This window comes from Ochotona curzoniae, unplaced genomic scaffold (genome assembly GCF_017591425.1).
Source record: "Ochotona curzoniae isolate NIBS_2020 unplaced genomic scaffold, NIBS_Ocur_1.0 scaffold_3223, whole genome shotgun sequence".
Lineage (NCBI taxonomy): Eukaryota > Metazoa > Chordata > Mammalia > Lagomorpha > Ochotonidae > Ochotona > Ochotona curzoniae.
The window spans coordinates 15,795,615-15,813,257 of NW_024467108.1; the positions used below are offsets into that span (position 1 = coordinate 15,795,615).

General features: G+C 38.3%; 1 protein-coding gene and 1 pseudogene across 2 annotated transcripts in view; one reads left to right on the plus strand and one right to left on the minus strand.

Moving 5' to 3' along the window:
* Positions 1–17,643, minus strand: part of NOX4 (NADPH oxidase 4) — a 139,016-nt gene that overhangs the window by 6,865 nt on the left and 114,508 nt on the right. Inside the window, exons 14-17 of one of the 2 annotated variants that reach the window (XM_040963984.1) lie at positions 7,941–8,060; positions 6,405–6,513; positions 3,040–3,108; positions 209–309 (exon numbers count right to left, since the gene is read on the minus strand). In XM_040963984.1, coding sequence (XP_040819918.1) covers positions 209–309; positions 3,040–3,108; positions 6,405–6,513; positions 7,941–8,060 — 399 coding nt within the window. The remainder of the gene's footprint in view (positions 1–208; positions 310–3,039; positions 3,109–6,404; positions 6,514–7,940; positions 8,061–17,643) is intronic. The other variant, XM_040963985.1, reaches the window with a different exon arrangement.
* Positions 12,424–15,362, plus strand: LOC121145263 (annotated as a pseudogene).

A 17,643-nucleotide genomic window follows, 5' to 3' on the forward strand; every position in this document is an offset into this window, starting at 1 on the left:
GAGATCCAGATGAAGCTCTTGGCTCTGGCTTTTGATCAGCCCAGCTAATGGGACGGACAATCTTCTCTCTCATCTCTCTCGCTGTTGCTCTTCCTCTCTCTGTAAATCTTTCAATTAAACTAAACAAAAATCTTTAAATTGCTTCCAGTGACTTAAGAATTTTTAAGTTTGTTCGTTAGCCATTGGCCAATTTTGGATATATACTTACCCTCTGTTGTATTTTGCTATTTCATTAAAAAGGAGTTTCCACCGAGGACGCCCAATAAAAAGTCTTGAATTTAGTGCATGGTATTTTTCTCCAATTATCTTCTGCCAAAAAAGGGGCTACAAATTAGGTGGTGCATAGATTTGAATAAATATTTACATTTTCTAATACCACTGCTGCTGATGCTATGTTCTTCCATCAAATTGCTGTTATAAAGTATGAAATTGCAATCTATTAAACATAATCATTTTCAAGTACCATTTCCTTCCTCTTTTACTTTAGAATCCATTATTTTCATGATTATTTCCTAGATTTCAGCATCTTTAAAAAAAATACTGCAATTGTTCTTTGTGGCCAAATGGGCACAACTGGAAACCATTATGCTAAGGGAAATGAGTCAATCCCAAAAAGTTAGATACCACATGTTTGCCTTAATTTAAGTTAAAATGCTGTCAATATGAAAAACATTACGTGTAAAATGTAATATTATTTCAAACTCTAACAACCGGTATCTCATGCAACAACATATTGTGATATAATCAATGAACCAACAATCAATGTGAGGCAGACTACTCATGATCTTCATCAAAGAACTGTAAAACCTAATGCACTTTTAAGACCCTGTGCTTCTCGGTAATGGGGCGGGAGAGCAGAGAAATCTTCCATCTCTAAAATGTGTGAGGAAGACGTGAAATACAACCTACCAGGATCATAACAGGTAACTTATAAACAACAGACTCAACTCACCATTAGACAATAGTAAAACCACAAAGACATAGGGGTATCAAGAACGATCCTGACAACTTCTTAACAGGAAGGTCATATGCACAGAGCAGGGAGGATCCCAGAGTGGAGCAGGTGGACAAGAGGAGGCTTGTATCACAACCCTGGAGACTCCCAGATCCTCACCAAGGACTATCAGTACGGGCACCAAGGACTATATCCCAACTGCCAAGGAGACCACGGGGAATTGGAGTGCCTTTGGAGGCTGAGTATTCCGAGGTCATCCACTCCCATTTGAACCTCCCACATGGGATGGAAGAAGCCCAAATTCCTCCTGGCAGGGCCCAGTGTCACCGGAACAACAGCCAGGAGCCCTGAGCGGTCTACATAAACAGAAAAACAATAAACTCCCTTTGCAACTAGGGAGAGGAGCTTTCTCTGGTCCTTACTTAGTTCCAACTCTGGATCCCCACCCTCTCTTTCAATGACCATCAGGGCCGTCCTAGAGCCCCCTGCCCCAAAAACGAAACAAACAACAGTCTCCCCAAAAAACCGTTGAATTGAGCTGGGCGATAAGATGCTGGACTCTATGCATGGCACAGGCTTGCAATACAAGAAACAAGACTAGATTTGAACTGTAATACTGCAATAAGGTGGAGCAATCCACCATGGGGGGAGGGTATGGAGAGGGGATGGGGGAACATCAGAGCCTATGAAAAGATGTTACAAAATGAAATGCAATAAAAAAAATGCTGCAATTTAAGACAAAGAATACATCCTAATTGTGCTCTTTCAAAATGGCTCAGTGTATACCTTTCATTAAAATATATTTCTGCCATAAAACAGGTGTCATATTTGGCTCATAATATGAATAAAATATTCCAAATTGTTATTATCAGCTTGGAGAAATGATGCTAGAAAAAACTGCAGACCCTCAGTCTGTCAAAATGTGACACTCAACTGGGCTTTATTTGTAACAAACAGAACAATGGATATGAATCAGTCCTGAAGTTAGAATATGAAGTGAGAATAAAGGCAAATGTGCCTGGTTCCCATGCAAGCAAATTGAGAATGAAACCATCTATGCTCTACACTTTCACCATAATTAAATCAATAGGGAAAATTAAATTGACGTATTTCAGAAGAGTATTAAAAGTTCTTAATGTACCAAATAGTGTAGAAATCTAACCAGGTAAAAAGGATTAGTCCTTTAAATATTTGCGAGGCACAAAGCCAGAAGCAGAGCTTCCATATTCGGAACCATTGTTCAAATGCCTGTAACATCTATGGCTGTTGCCATACTGTAGCTGGGAGATAGAAACTCAATCAAGTTGTCTCACATGTGTGGTTTTATCTGGTAACTCCTAGAGTGTGTATTAGCAGAAAACTCTAATCAGGATATAAGAGATGGGAGTTCGAACCAGTAGGCAAAATGCCTGCCCCAGATTAGTTTTTCAGGTAACACAAAGGCATTACAATTTTGAATTCTAGACACTACACAAATATGTCATGGAAATACTATAATAAAATCTGTGAAAGTGTTCACGTCCAGATTCATTGCACTGTTCACTCCTTGATGTTGTCTTTGAACGTTTGTTACTTCAAATTCAAATTGAGTACCTTAATATCAACTACTATTAAAATCTCATGGAACTACACAAGATAATGTAAACAAAATTCTTAGCACAGTGTATAGCATATCATATAAATAATCCAGAGTGACTATTATGACTGTCGTTTTAGTTTTGCTTGAAGGAAACTGAGCTAAACTGTATATGACCTCATCTTCTCTCTCCACATAAAGCCTTGTGTGAATCATGTGTAGCCTAATTTCTCAAGGAAAGACTTGAGACAAAAACTGAGCTGGGGAGAGATGGCATCAGATGGCATCCACAGCCCTGCTCCAACCTCTTACAAAGAGGAAAATGAAAGTCCTATCTGGCTGATTTCAAGGACAAGCCATAAGCTTCAGGACACATTCCAAAGGAGGCCTTCCTCTAGGAAACGTCTGTGAAAACCACCTGCAGAAACGTCCTCACAGAAGAGTTCCTACAATAAATCTTGCATCATTGGAAGGCTTGTTTAATTAACACTAACATCCAACCACATACCTGCATTCCATCTGTTTGACTGAGGTACAGCTGGATGTTGACATAGTCAGGTCTGTTCTCTTGCCAGAACTGGGAAGATATAAAAGTGAACAGACCTATTAAAATCACTGTGTACACTCAGACTTTCTTTTATTTTAATATGCCTGATAGAATTTAACATGTAGCTTTGCTTATCACAGTCAATCAGCACAAGCAAATGCAGTCTAATACTAATGAGCCGCTCTACTATTAAAAGTAATAATGATGGTGATGAGAGGGAATCATTCTCTCTTTTCCTTAAAGAAAAGGCATTTACCAATACGTTCAGAGCATACTACTGTACCAGTATTTCTCCATGTCCTTGCCAAATATTCCCTATTTTATATCCTAACAGGCTCGAATTTTTACTTAGGAGTTTACCTATCAAGGATACAATTTTTCTGAATAAAAAGAGAAAGTAAAGAGAATTGTGGGATAGAATAAGTATGCTAGGAAATAAAAAAGCAAGTAAAAATAATTTAATAGATACTTGTCATCAATCCTGACTTTTACTGGATCTTCTTGTATAAAAAATACATGAGGCAGAACATACATCTGTAAAACTCATCTAGAAACGATGTAACGACTACGGACCACACCCTTTTCAACCCCAAACTCTGGGATCGCCTTTTTATTTTATAGTTCTATGAATTAAACTACTCTATCTCTATCATATAGGCAGAATATTATATCCAGCTAATTTCACATACGATCTTCAAGGTTCTTCCACACTGTAGCATGTGTCAGAACTGACTTTTGTTTTATGCCTCAATAATATTCCGTCGTAGATATATGCCACGTTCTACCTACTTATTCATCGTTTATAGGCATTTGGGTTGTTTCCACCTTTTGGCTATTGTGAATAATGCTTCTAATGTTCAAATGTCCTTGCTTTTCTTGCTCTCAGTCATTCTGTGGCATATGTATCTAGAAATCATTTCTTTTTCTGCATAATGCCCAAAGTTTTCCATAATTCTACCTCTCCACGGAAAGCACATGCTGCCTAATTGCCACTGCTAACTTTTTTTTTTCCTGCTTACTCTGCTTTATCCACAAAATCTTTTGCAAGTTCTTTTAATATCCCAAGTGCACTACAGGTCCAGAGCCTTTATCTGTGAAGATCCTTGGTTTGCTTTCCACCTCCTAAGAGGTGTATTCTCTCAAGTCCCTGCTTCAAGCAGCAGTTAGTATGGCCTCTAGTGTTTGTAGTGATTGCCTTTAAAGCCACTTTCTCTTTTGTTTTAATTGGAATTTCATAAACAGACATAGTATGTATGCATTTACCGGTTTGCAGGCTCCCCCATTTAGAATATAAGTTACATGAAATCAGAAACTTGGTTTTATTTTGTTGTCTGATCTTTCTCCAGCCCTAGTCTGCTGAATATCCGAATGGTGGCTTATGAATGGACACATGTATAACGAAGCATATTTAATAAAACTCATTATAACACTTTTTGTAATAAAATACTAAATATCCAGTGACTGGTGTTGTGTGTAGCCACTCCAGCTCTCTGTTAAAAGCCTAGCAAAAGTAGGACCCGGCGTGGTGGCGCCAAGTGGTTAAGGTCCTCGCCTTGCACGCCCAGGATCCCATATGGGCGCAGGTTCTATCCCGGCAGCCCCGCTTCCCTTCCAGCTCCCTGCCTGTGGCCTGGGAAAGCAGTCGAGGACGGCCCAAAGCTTTGGGACCCTGCACCCGCATGGGAGACCCGGAAGAGGCTCCTGGCTTCGGATCGGCCCGTTGCGCTCACTTGGGGAGTGAGTCATCGGACGGAGGATCTTCCTCTCTGTCTCTCCACTCTGTATATCTACCTTTCCAATAAACAAAATAAGAAAGAAAAAAAGAAAGAAAGAAAGAAAGAAAGAAAGAAAGAAAGAAAGAAAGAAAGAAAGAAAGAAAGAAAGAAAGAAAAGAAAAGAAAAGAAAGAAAGAAAGAAAGAAACCTAAAAAAGCCTAGCAAAAGTAGCAGAACTTGGTTCAAGTGATTGATCACCTGTGACTCGTACAGGAGACCCAAATAAAGTTCCTGGCTCCTGGCTTCAGCATGACACATCCCTAGCCACTGCAGTCACATTGTTTTCTCTGTCTCTCCCTCCGCCTCTGTAACTCTTACTTTGAAGGACATAAAATTTATCTTTACAAAAACAAATCAGCTACTATATAGTATTTTAAATAGATACATCCACATAATAAATGCTGTATTGTATACCAACAATGAGATAGCTCTATGTGAACTAACACACCCAGACACACACAAATGGGACCTAGTAATACATTTACGGCATTAATTTACATATATGAGAGTAATTATAAGACACTCATGAGCTACCCCTAGTTACCTTGATAGGATGAGGAAACCAGGAAGATTTTAATTTATCTCAAAGTTTTGAGACATTTATAGCAATGATGCACAAATGCATTACTTTCATATTTGGAATAAATAAAGGTAGATGCATTACAGATAGATATCGAAGGGATAGTGTAGACTGCCTATTTTTAAGCCCTATTAGAAAAGTAAAAAAAGTTCGAATTTGGGATTTTTGAGCTTCTGCACTGTGTACCCAGAGGTCTGCCGACAGACTGTTGGGGATATCAAACATGGCCCTGAGAGCTAGGATACATTAGAGCAAAAATGACAGTGCTGGAGCAAGTATGTTCTGATGTTTCGGCCATTCTGAATTTACTCATCACCTCCTGCTGAATATATAAATTTCTATATTAAAAATCCTTTGTAAAAACACAAAAATAAAGAGCTCATTTTCTTAAAGTTTTATATATTTCTTTTAACTTTATTTAAGAAGGAGAAAGATAAATCTATCTTTCATCCAATGGTTGTTTCCCAAATGCCTGCAACAGGCAGGGCTGGATCAGTCTGAGGACAGGAGGGGAATCTCCCCTTGGCTCTCTTCCTGGCAGCAGGGACATAAGTACTTAAGCCATCACTTCCTCCCTCTCATATAGTGTGTGTAATCAGAAAACTGGATTGGAAGTAGAGTAGCTAGGATTTGAAGTACAAATTTTCATATGGGATGTGAATGTCCCAAGAGAAATGTTAATGCCACCTCCATGCCTGAAATGAAAGGTGCTGTATAAGAAGTGCCAAGATATATATGTATGTACGTAAACACACACACACACATACACATAATTACAAATATCCCTAGCTAAAAAGGTGTGGACCTAATTTTAGCAGTCATCTCTATTTTACCCCCCCAGCCCCCCGCAAAGGGACTTTAGTTTTTTATTGCTACTTAACTAGAATCCACTCATTAATTTGCAACTTAAAAAGCAAACATGTATTTTTAACTTAAAAATGTTGCAAACCTAAAAACAATCCTAATATTACCTTGTTATGTAACACACAAAGCAAATCTGCAAACCAACAGAAGGACTGGATGTCTCTGCAAACCCAAATAAAGTATAGTCTTCTAAGTTTGTATGGTTTCCAGTCATCCCTTTAAAATTAAAATAACATGGCAGTGATTAGGTGAGCAAACAATTAAAGATTCCTTATATGGTTGAAAATCTGCTTTTCATGGAAGCATCTGATATAGTATTCATCATAACTCTCAAATGAATTGCATATGCAATACAGTTCCTCCCACCCAAACGTAACACATTTGATGAATTTAAATGTTTACACCTGTGAATTTTATATGCAATTGTTCATTTCCATTTCCATTTGAAGGCCTAAACTGAACACCTAGATAAGAATAACATTGGCCTTTGCATCTCAGAAGAGCAAGTTCTCAATTTTCAGTGAATTCTATCTGAGCAGCACTCCAAACATCATTAGGTCTTTCTTTGGCTTCCTGACAAAATAACCCAAAACCATTCCAAAGGATTGGCTGTTTATTCCCTTCTCAGCAACCATCAAAGAGATTTTGCAACCACATGTTATGTAATCATTCCAACAATTTATAATTCCAAATCTGTAGTCCTATTGAAAATTAGGAAGTAGACTTGAGGTTAAGAAAATGTTTTTAACTTTTTTTTACAACAGTAGGTGTCCAAATAACTTGTAATGTATTGTCAGTAACAAATGATTTCAAGATTACAGCATAGTTAATTCTGTAAGAAACTTCAGAGAGTTTCAAATATATCTAGTTTAAAAAAATTGAAATAAAATGCCATTTAAACATCACTTCTGCTTATGTCTTTTTCAATACTCAATAAAACAGATTTGTAATGCAAATTCTATCTACCTGAAAAATGAAAAACACAGATTTTAGAGTTAACTCTTCTGTGATATTATTTGTGTTTTCATGACTATTATTTTTTGTTTGAGATTCTGGGGAAAAAACATGTTTAAAAGAATATTTCCTGATATGCAATCTCACCTTTAAAATTTCTTTCCTTCAGTGTGTTGTCAATATGCTAAGTAGTAAACCATGGGATGGCTTTTTCATTTGTCATATCATAAAAGTTTTTTCTGGCAATAATTCCACAACCCTTTATTTCTAAATCTTTTTAACCTATATTTTTCTTTTTATAGCTCTAATATCATTGGAATACTTCTTACTGCTTTTTCAATTTTCCCTTTTGAAAATAAGTATGTTCAGGGTAAGGATTTTATGCTCATTGTTCCACTGCCAGTATTTGAAAGATTTACTAAATACTCAAAATATTTCTTAATTGATGAACGAGTGCCATCACTTAAACTAATGATGCAGAAGAATGAAGGATTGTGCTGAGCAACATAACAGAGAAAAGGACACAGGAATACGTAACTGTTGGAGGATAATGTCTATAAGAGAGGAAGGAAGCTCATAGACAGAGACCAGATGCATATCATGAACACGAATAAATGAATTCTTTAAATAAATATTTCAGTATAAAAGAGATTCTAGAAATATTGACATAATGGATCACAATGACATACAGCAGGGTGTTAAGTATCGACGCAAAGGGAGTCACTCCAATGCCTCCGGCCACGCACAGGCTGACCTCATAGTTCAGGGACTCCTCAAATGGACTTCCAAATGGACCATCTATATACAGCCTGCAGAGGAGGAAGGAAAAGACACAACACATGAAAATATGCTCAGTTAATTCACTATAATATTTAACAAACATACTAGAAAGTATTGCTAGGCCTTATTTCACTTTTCTGATGGTGATAAGCACATAGGAAAAAATATTGGTAATGAATTGCTAATGTTAAGTCAAGTATATCTTTTAAAATATATTTATTTATTTCTGTGGAAAGATGGATTTACACAGAGAAGGAGAGACAGAGAGAAATATCTTCCATCTGCTGGTTCACTCCCCAAGTGGTCACAAAGGCCAGAGCTGAGCACACCCACAGCCAGGAGCTAGGAGTTTCTTCTGGGTCTGTTATTTGGGTGCAGGGTTCAAAGGATTTGGGCCATTCGCTACTGCTTTCTTAGGTGACAGAGAGCTGGATGGGAAGTGGAGCAGTCAAGGCATAAACCGGTATCCATATAGGATCCCAGAGGGTCTAGCCACTAGCTATTGCATAGAGCCCCAAGTCTAACTTTTCTAAACATGCCTTTTTGGAGGGATATATCAGTTCAAAATGTATAAAAATGCAAATAGAATCATACTTGCAGCTGAGGACAAGTTAAACTTTTCACCCTATATTATAGTATTAACTAATTTAAAATACCAACTGCTTTCCTGTATAAAAATTCTACAAATAACATTGACTTCATTGACAGTCAGGAGTAGAAATACTCGCCTAAAGATTTACTATATCAGTGGAAAACTAATAGAGGGAATTAAATAATCTGACATTATTCTTTCTTTTAGCTTAGTTTCTTACGCCCAAAGGCAACTGAACATTAATTAAAATAGAAGTCCTTTTTAAACGGCTTATTCATTTTAAAGTCAGAGCTACACAGAGAGGAAGAGCCGGAGAGAGAGAGCAAGTGAGTGAGAGATAGCTCATCTGCTGGTTAACTTTCCAAATGGCCATTACTGTGGGAGACTGCATCAGGATCTCTGCCTGCCTAGCCCGTGTGGGAGGTTACAGGCACACCATGTCCCTTGGGAACCCCTGACAGCAGCATTGGATGACCAGATCCCCACCTGGCCTGTTCACTCTGCATGCAGCAGAGTGGTGGGCTGCACTCCAGTCTCTCTTTTCTGCCTCTATAATGAACTGTGCTAAGAGTACCTTGATGAACAATTCTAGGAAGTCAAATGTTTCACCTGTTTTAAGGAGTCTGCCCTGAGACACAGTTTCCTGTATTTCCCGTGGTCCCTGACCTTTAACTTCATTGGCAGGTCCAGAGAGATAGACATACCTACTAACCAGTCAGCATGTCCTTGTCGGGTTGGAATACTGTTGGAACTGCTCTTCTTCCTGCTCCCTTTTCTACCCTGTATAAGCTTCTGACTTCTTTCAAATAAATGACATCCTTCACCAGCAGTTTGTCTCCAGTGTTTCTGCTGCCAAGGAGCACTGTATCACCTCGTCCCCCCTCTCTCTCCCCCCACCGGTGGTCTTGGGAACTGCTGGACAGAAAATCACTGAGACATTACAGCTGCGACAGGCCAGGCAGAAACCAGAAGTCCAGAGCTTCTCACAGGTCTTTCATAACAGTGCACAGGTCCAAGTACTAGGGCCATCTTCTGCTGCTTTCCCAAGCACATTAGCGAATAGCTGTATCAGAAGTGAGGTAGCCAGGACATGAACAGGTGGCCACATCCACTAAGCCACAACAGCAGCCCATAACAGAATTTCTACGTATGTTATGTTATACATGCTTATATATTCGAGTGGTGTGTGTGTGTGTGTGTGTGTGTTAGAGAGAGAGAGAGATGGACAGAGGGAGGGAGAGAGGGAGAAAGAGAGAGAGAGAGAGAACCTTTTTAACTGCAAGAGAAATTGCTAATTGTTCACTTTACTTTCCATCTTCCCATGCCTTCCTCTTACTGGAGCACAAATTTCATTCAGAGAAACAAAATGTCCAGCTAAAACACTATATTTATCAGATTCTACTGCATAACTTTAGTAGAGTGACTATATTCTGGTTAATGTGGCAAAAATAGGAGTACAACTGGAACAACTGGGGAGGCTTCTGGAAAAGTTCTCACTTCGAAGCTCCATCTCTTTATCTCACATCAGTCCTTCTTTCTTCCTGGTGTCTCAGTGATGTCTCTGTACCTAAATGGCTAACTTCGAAGTTTTTAGAATTATCATATATACATGAATAAAAATCTATATGTGAATGAAAAATCAGTATTTATAATTTTTATTCTAACAAAACAACTTACCTGAAAAACCATAATTTGCAAAGAAGTACATTTGTATAATAAGCCTTATGATGTACAAGACTTTCATGGTTAGGAGCCCTTGCAACAGTAGATGAGATATGATTATGCTTTTGTGGGTTTAATAGTTAAATTCTAGGTTAATATCTTTTAAACAAATTAATATCTAAGATATTTCATTGGACTTAGAAAACAATAATCATCTCTTCTGGAAAGAGATAGGGTAAAGTATTTCGTTCCTATGGGAACTAAAGCTTTGACTTGAACAAGAAGAAAAAGGCAGAATGAATCCCTGTATCATCACTTCAAGAAAGCAGTCCTGGGGAGTTGATTGATTCATAGAAGTCACTGCATGAGCACGTGCTTAGAAGTTCTGTTTTGAGCTATAGTTGTGGCTCTCTGTTGCCTCATTTTGAGGGATATTTTCAGGCCAATTAGTTAATGCTATAATATTAACATAGAAAATATATGACTTCATGCACTTAAGCCCTAAAGGGAAACAAGAGCATTACTTTTTATATATACATATACTTTTGAGATTAATCAGCTGAAAGGCAGAGTTAAAAGAGAGAGAATGCAATCGTCCATCTGTTGGTTCACTTCCAAAATGGCCTCAAGGGCCAGGGCTGGGGTTTAGCCATAAGGGCGTCATCTTCTGCTGCTTTCACAGGTGCATTACAAGTAGCTGGACAGCAAGTAGAACACCTCAGGACTGAGTTGGGGCTCATATGGGAATGTGGTTGTTACAGGCAGTGGTGTAACTATGCCACAATGCTGGTCTCAAAGAATACTACTTTTAAAATAAAATGACTTTATCTGGTAGAAAAGCTACTTCTTGCCCTTAAGGAATAATTACCTCAGATTATATGCTTAATACAATCTTTTAAACATTAGAAATAGATTTTAAAATCACTAATAGATACTTAATCACAGTACATAAAATTCTTACATCCACTTCGTGATTTATTCACTTAAAAACAAAGCATGTACTTTTTTCCACATATTGTGTTATGCTATTTTTGACTCAAAGATCAAAAAAACATTTCTATATCTAAAGAGATTTTTACATCTTCATACACAAATACAATAAATGGCTATAGGACAGTGCATTACAACAATAAATAATTTTTAAGTAGAAAGGGATCTTAAAAAAAGACAATGAAAAAATAGACATCCTATTTCAACAAAAAAGAGTAAAAGAAAGGGGCCATGAAAAAATGACTCTTTACCACTTATCTCCTTCCAATTCAGGCACACTCTCAACCCACTACATAGCTATTCTTTGATGTTTTGAAATGACTTTGGAGTGGACCATAACTCAGTAATGACAGGATCACAGAAGTATTTATCCTGCCAAACGCCTGGTAAATCAAGACCCATCCATCATCTATAAAAGATCAACAAGTTCTGATGACACAGAAAAGGCTGACAAAATCATAGATAACCACACACAAATGTCAGAAACATGGTCTGTTGCTTACGTACATGACTGTGGAGTGTTGGGCCACTGCAGACCTTAAGCATCAATACAAAAGACAGGCCAACTGTATGTGTGAGGGTTTTTTTTTTTTTTTAGAAGGTTCATAGAGAATCAGCTCATTTTAAAAGTTAGAAGTTTTTTTTTACTTACACTGAGAAAAAAGTTGCTGCTTTGAGGCATGTATAAAGAAAAACTACATATATATATATATACATATATACATATATACATATACATATATATACATACACATACATACATATACATGTATACATGTATACATACATATACATACATATACACATATACATATATACATATATATATATATTTTGAAAGGCAGGTTCAGAGACAAGGAGAGACAGAGAAGCCTTCTGTCCACTAGTTCACTGCCCAAAAGGATGCACTGGCCAGAGGTGATCTGATCTGAAGCTGGGCATCAAGATCTTCTTCCCAGCCCTAACCTGTGTATAGGTGCTCAAGGTTTTTGGTCATCCTCTGCTGCTTTCCCAGGCCATAAACAGAAAGATGGATCAAAGTAGAGCAGCCAGGACAGGAACTGGTGCCCATATCATATGGGATTCCAGCACTACAGGCTGGTAGAGAATTAGCATGCTGTGGATTTTTCAAGGAGTGACCAGTCGTTATGGGTGGTTGTTACGGTGCAGGAAGTCAAGGTAACACTAAGGATGCTAACATTCCCCGCCGACACACATACGCCGACACACATACACCGACCAGAGGTGCAGTTTTCTGTCCTGGTGAGGATCCCAGCTTCTCTACTTTCAACCCTGGTTCTTGTTAATGCACCTGTCAAACAACAGAAGATGGCTCCTGCTACTCAAATGGGAGACCCAAGTGTAGTTCCCAGTCCTGGTTTTGACCTGGCCCAGTCCTGGTTGTTATGACCACTTGGGCAGTGAACGAGCTGAAGGAAGCTCTCTTTCTCAATCTTTCTTTAACTCCACTGTCATCCTCTGCTCTTCTCCTTCTATGTTACTATGCTTTTCAAAAAAATCTATAAAACAAGAAAGATATATTACTACATGTGATAAGATTACAAACATTAAAAGTGTTTTAAAAACATGTAATAATATACTGGCGATGAGATCAATAAATAATGAAAAGATCCTTTATGAAGGATTGTGGATCTAGGAAAATTTTATGGAAAAGTTCCTCTTCCGGGGCCCCTTTAAAAGAATATCAACTTTTTTTTGAAATTTAAAAATTTTTCTCTTGAAAGTAGACTCTGTTAATTTGCTTTTAAAAAATGGCTTATTTGTTTTATTGAGTAAGATGGAGTAGATACATAAGTAGTATCTATGTCCTTGTACTGAAGAAATTCATAAACAATTTAACTAAAGACAAAAAATACAACCAAAATTTCTTGTAACCCTATTTCCTAATACTTTTGTATTTTCCAAAGCGCAGGTGTATTTACTTATTTAAATCATGTAAGCAGAATAAACTGATTATCTTGTTAATTAAAAAATTATATCTGTATTTCCCAAAAGGGATTTTGTAGAAAAGTAGTACAATGGGAAATAAGAACGCCATGGTAAAATCAATTTGAGAAATGTGTTAAAAGGTTCTCACTGTGGTTCATTTATTTTAAAACACTGTTAATGTCAATGTTAATTTGGGATGGTGTCAATAAGAGTGGAAAGTTGTTCCCAATCCTTTCTTAAAAATAAGCAGTGGCCATGAGACTCAGCTCAGTCTAATTTGATTAAGAAGTTTAGAGTTGGGTTTGGTTCAGTTTCTGAGACTTTCCTATACAGGGCAACCGACTTTGTTGCATGCCACCTTTGTGTTCTTGATTTCTGTTCTCTTTTCTGGAAGGACAAAATAGCTGAAACTGAAGGATCTATCTTGCCAGCAAAGAGCGAAAGAAGAAGAGACATATTGGCACTCAAATCTTTGGACTTCTGGTTACGTGAGGAATAGAATCTACCATTACTTTTTGCTAGTTTTTCTCTCATGTGCAGATATACCTGATAATGCTTTCAATATGGTGACAGAGCATAATTAGTTTTTGGTAAATACTAGATAAAATTACTAATAAAAGGTTGTAGTTGATGTAATTTTATGAAGGTGTAAATGTACACTTTTGGAAGGCTATTTCACTTCCCTATTTTTATCTGATGAGTTCCTATGATCAAAAGTTTAATACTTCATACATTAATAAAAGTTCAAATAAAATGTCTGAGATTCTCACCTCACAAATACAAAATAAGATATATTATCAGCAGATTTCATTGTCTACTTAATCCAGGGCCTGTCTACATGTTCTATGCACACATTTACTCTTAATCCACACATACATACAATATTTCATAGGAAAATTTTTAAAAATTTCTGTTTTACTAGAATTTTAAACTAAAATGATAGAAAATTTTCTCAAGGATACTCTTGTATTAAGGGGAGGGAGTACAATAAAATCCCTTGTAAGTTTGACTCCAAAGTTCATTTCCTTAATCAGATATTAATCACTACAGTAAATTATCAACCATATTAGTTAGTAATAATACTATATTAACGGAAAAAACATTGTAAACCATCCATCATTCATCATCTAACAATTCTTTCCTTAACTGGCAAAAAGACGAATGTGATTAACTGTTGCCCAGCAGAAGATGGTATTGCAGTTTTATACCATTCAGTTCTCAGGAGATAAACACAGCATGAAAACAACAAAATGGGAAAAAAAGCTTAAGAGGTGCTAGGTAGTCTCTAAACCCTTCCTACTTTGTTTTAATCACTGTCCAACTTTAGTCCATATCAGACTTTCCTGGAGAGATTGCTAAAGCATAGAGCTCTAGTGTAAAATCAGATAGTCTGTGTTAAAATCTGAGACTCGCTTTTTCTCTCTTTTACAGCCAGGCTCCTGGCCCTTCCCTCTGCTGCTCCACCACCCGCAGGTCTGGGGTCCAGCCACCGCCAAGGGTTCCGAGACCTGAAAATCCCTACCTGCCTCCAGGTGCTCAACGATTACCTGGTGGACAAGAGGCACATCAAGGGGTTTGTGCACCAGTGTTCGAAGCAGTGTTGGGCCCACCGCTGGCCGACTTGAGTCATGCCCTCTGCTGGTACAATTACATCAAGTCCTACGAGAAGGAGAAGGCCAGCTTGCCAAGAGTGGAAAAAGACTTTGGCTAGTATGGCCCTGCAGATGTGGAAGTCACCACAGGAAGTGGAGGCACAGATGGCAAAGATGATGATGACACTGACCTCTTTGGGTCCGGCGACAAGGAGGGAAGTGAAGAGGCAAAGAAATGAAGAAAAAAATGACTTGCTCAGTATGAGTCTAAGAAAGCCAAAAAAACTTGCACTTGCTGCCAAGTCTTCCATCTTGCTAGGCGTGAAACCTTGGGTTGACGAAACACATATAGCAAAACTGGAGGAGTGTGTCGGAAGTATTCAAGCAGAAGGCTTGGTCTGGGGCTCCTCTAAACTGACCCCGTGGGCTATGGAATTCAGAAGCTTCAAATACAGTGCATGGTTGAAGATGACAAAGTCGGGACAGACATGCTAGAGGAGCAGATCATGGCTTTTGAGGACGTGGCTGATTTCAACAAGATCTAAAGTTCACTTGGATTGTTCCACTTACATAAAAGCTTGAAAGATTAAAAACAAAAAAATCTGAGACTCTATAGTTCTAATAACATCCCAGGTGACACTGAAATTCCTGGCAAAGCTGCTAAGGTCACAGAGAGTGATCAGGTGGCCAGTTTCAATGTAGTGATCAGTGTAGACCCTTCCCAGCTAAGCTGAACTCTTGAGAAGTGGTAGATGGTGGTCCACAATGTTTTGACTTGAGCATAATGTAATGAAAAAAGTTTCACTAGGATAGGGCTAAGGACGAAGAAGTGTCTGTAATTAATTTACAGTGAGTACCTAATACAATTTTGGGCATAAAATCAAAGCAATGTTTTTGAAAACTTTGATTAATGCTTATTTCCTGGAATTTTGAGTCATTCAAGCAAGAGGTTACAAACAGAAGTCACTTAATTTAGTATCTGCAAGGAGAAAAACGCTTTTGCAGGGAATTCCAAAAAAAAAATAAGCACATCTAAAAAATTCTACTCCCATGACTGCAGTGAATATAAAATTTAAATAGTACTGTCCTTTAACTGCTGTTATAATGTTCTTTTAATCTATAGGGCTTATGAAGTGCTTCGTAACCGTGGCTTGAGTATTAAGGACTTCTAATTTGTCAGAAAATAAATGGAGGTAGTTTATATCAAGGATATGCAGGAGGCATTTTAGAGTTGCTAAAAATGAAGCATCTCTGTCCTGTTTATTTCAACCGGTGCATAATTTGTGATTCAAACAAAAACAAGCAACAAATGCACTATGAACAACTTAGATCAGGAAGAAGCACAATATGACAATTGAGAATGTACATGAGGCATAATGAGTAAATTGTTCTAAAAGGCAGCATACGGAAATCACATGTGCTCAATGTATTTTATAGGAAGTGACTACTTTCCACCTGACTCTGAGATGTTTGCCACCCAAGCGCCAACTCTGCATCATTTAACTTGGTACTATACTTAAGCCAATTCCTATGTGAGTCAGGAATATGTTACTCCTCACACAGCTAATGGGTGATAGCCTTGTGCTAATGGAGCTTCAGGACAGGACATGCCTCTACCTCAGAGAGATTGAAGTAAGCTCTTCACAATTTCAACAGTGCCTCAATTTTTACAAATCCTGTCCGCCCCCCCTCGCCTTTCTATAGAATTAGCTTGTTCCGTCTCACTTTTGCAGTTCTGATGACATGATTATTGTTACCTATGAATTATATCTCAGGAATAGAACTACCACCTGCTAACAGACTAGCTTCCTTTGGACATTGTCCTTGCTTAATTTTGCAAGTTATTAATAATGGAAATTCTCCAGCCATGCATGATGGCCAAGTGGCTGAAGTCCTCACCTTGCATGTGCCAGGACCATATATGCGTACCAGTCCATGTCCTGGCTGCTCCACTTTCCATTCAGCTCCCTGCTTGTGGCCTGGGAAAGCAGTAGAGGATGACCCAATGCCTTAGGACCCTGTACCCCCTGGAATACCCAGAGGAAGCTCCTGGCTCCTGGCTTTGGATTGCCTCAGCTTCTAAATTGTGGCCATTTGGGGAATGAATCAGTAGATGGAAGATCTTTCTGTAGCTCTTTCTCTGTATATTTGCCTTTCCAATAAAAATGTAATAATGCTAGTATAGGAACCCTCACGATTACATTCCACTTTCTGGCCAAAGACTGTTGATAAAGATATCTTGCTAGCTGGGCCCGGCGCGGTGGCGCAAGTGGTTAAAGTCCTCGCCTTGCACGCCCGGGATCCCATATGGGCGCCGGTTCTAATCCCGGCAGCCCTGCTTCCCTTCCAGCTACCTGCCTGTGGCCCGGGAAAGCAGTTGAGGACGGCCCAAAGCTTTGGGACCCTGCACCTGCGTGGGAGACCCGGAAGAGGCTCCTGGCTTCGGATCGGCATAGTATTGGCCCGTTGCGCTCACTTGGGGAGTGAATCATCGGACGGAAGTTCTTCCTCTCTGTCTCTCCTCTCTGTATATTCGCCTTTCCAATAATAAACAAAATAATAATAAAAATAAATCTTTAAGATATCTTGCTAGCCAGGTATTGAAATTTCACCTGTTGTGAGTCTACATGTAGGAATGAGAAAGTAATAGTAAAGTCTTTATCAAAAAAACTATATTAAAATATTATGTGTACTGTGAATTATGTTATGAGTATCTGAGTTTGAAAATGGAACTACATTAGCCCTCAGCACAGAAGGCAGGCCCACTACAGAAAGTCACCTTAACCTTGAGATCCTGTAGCTCAATGCTATCTTACTTAAGAAAAG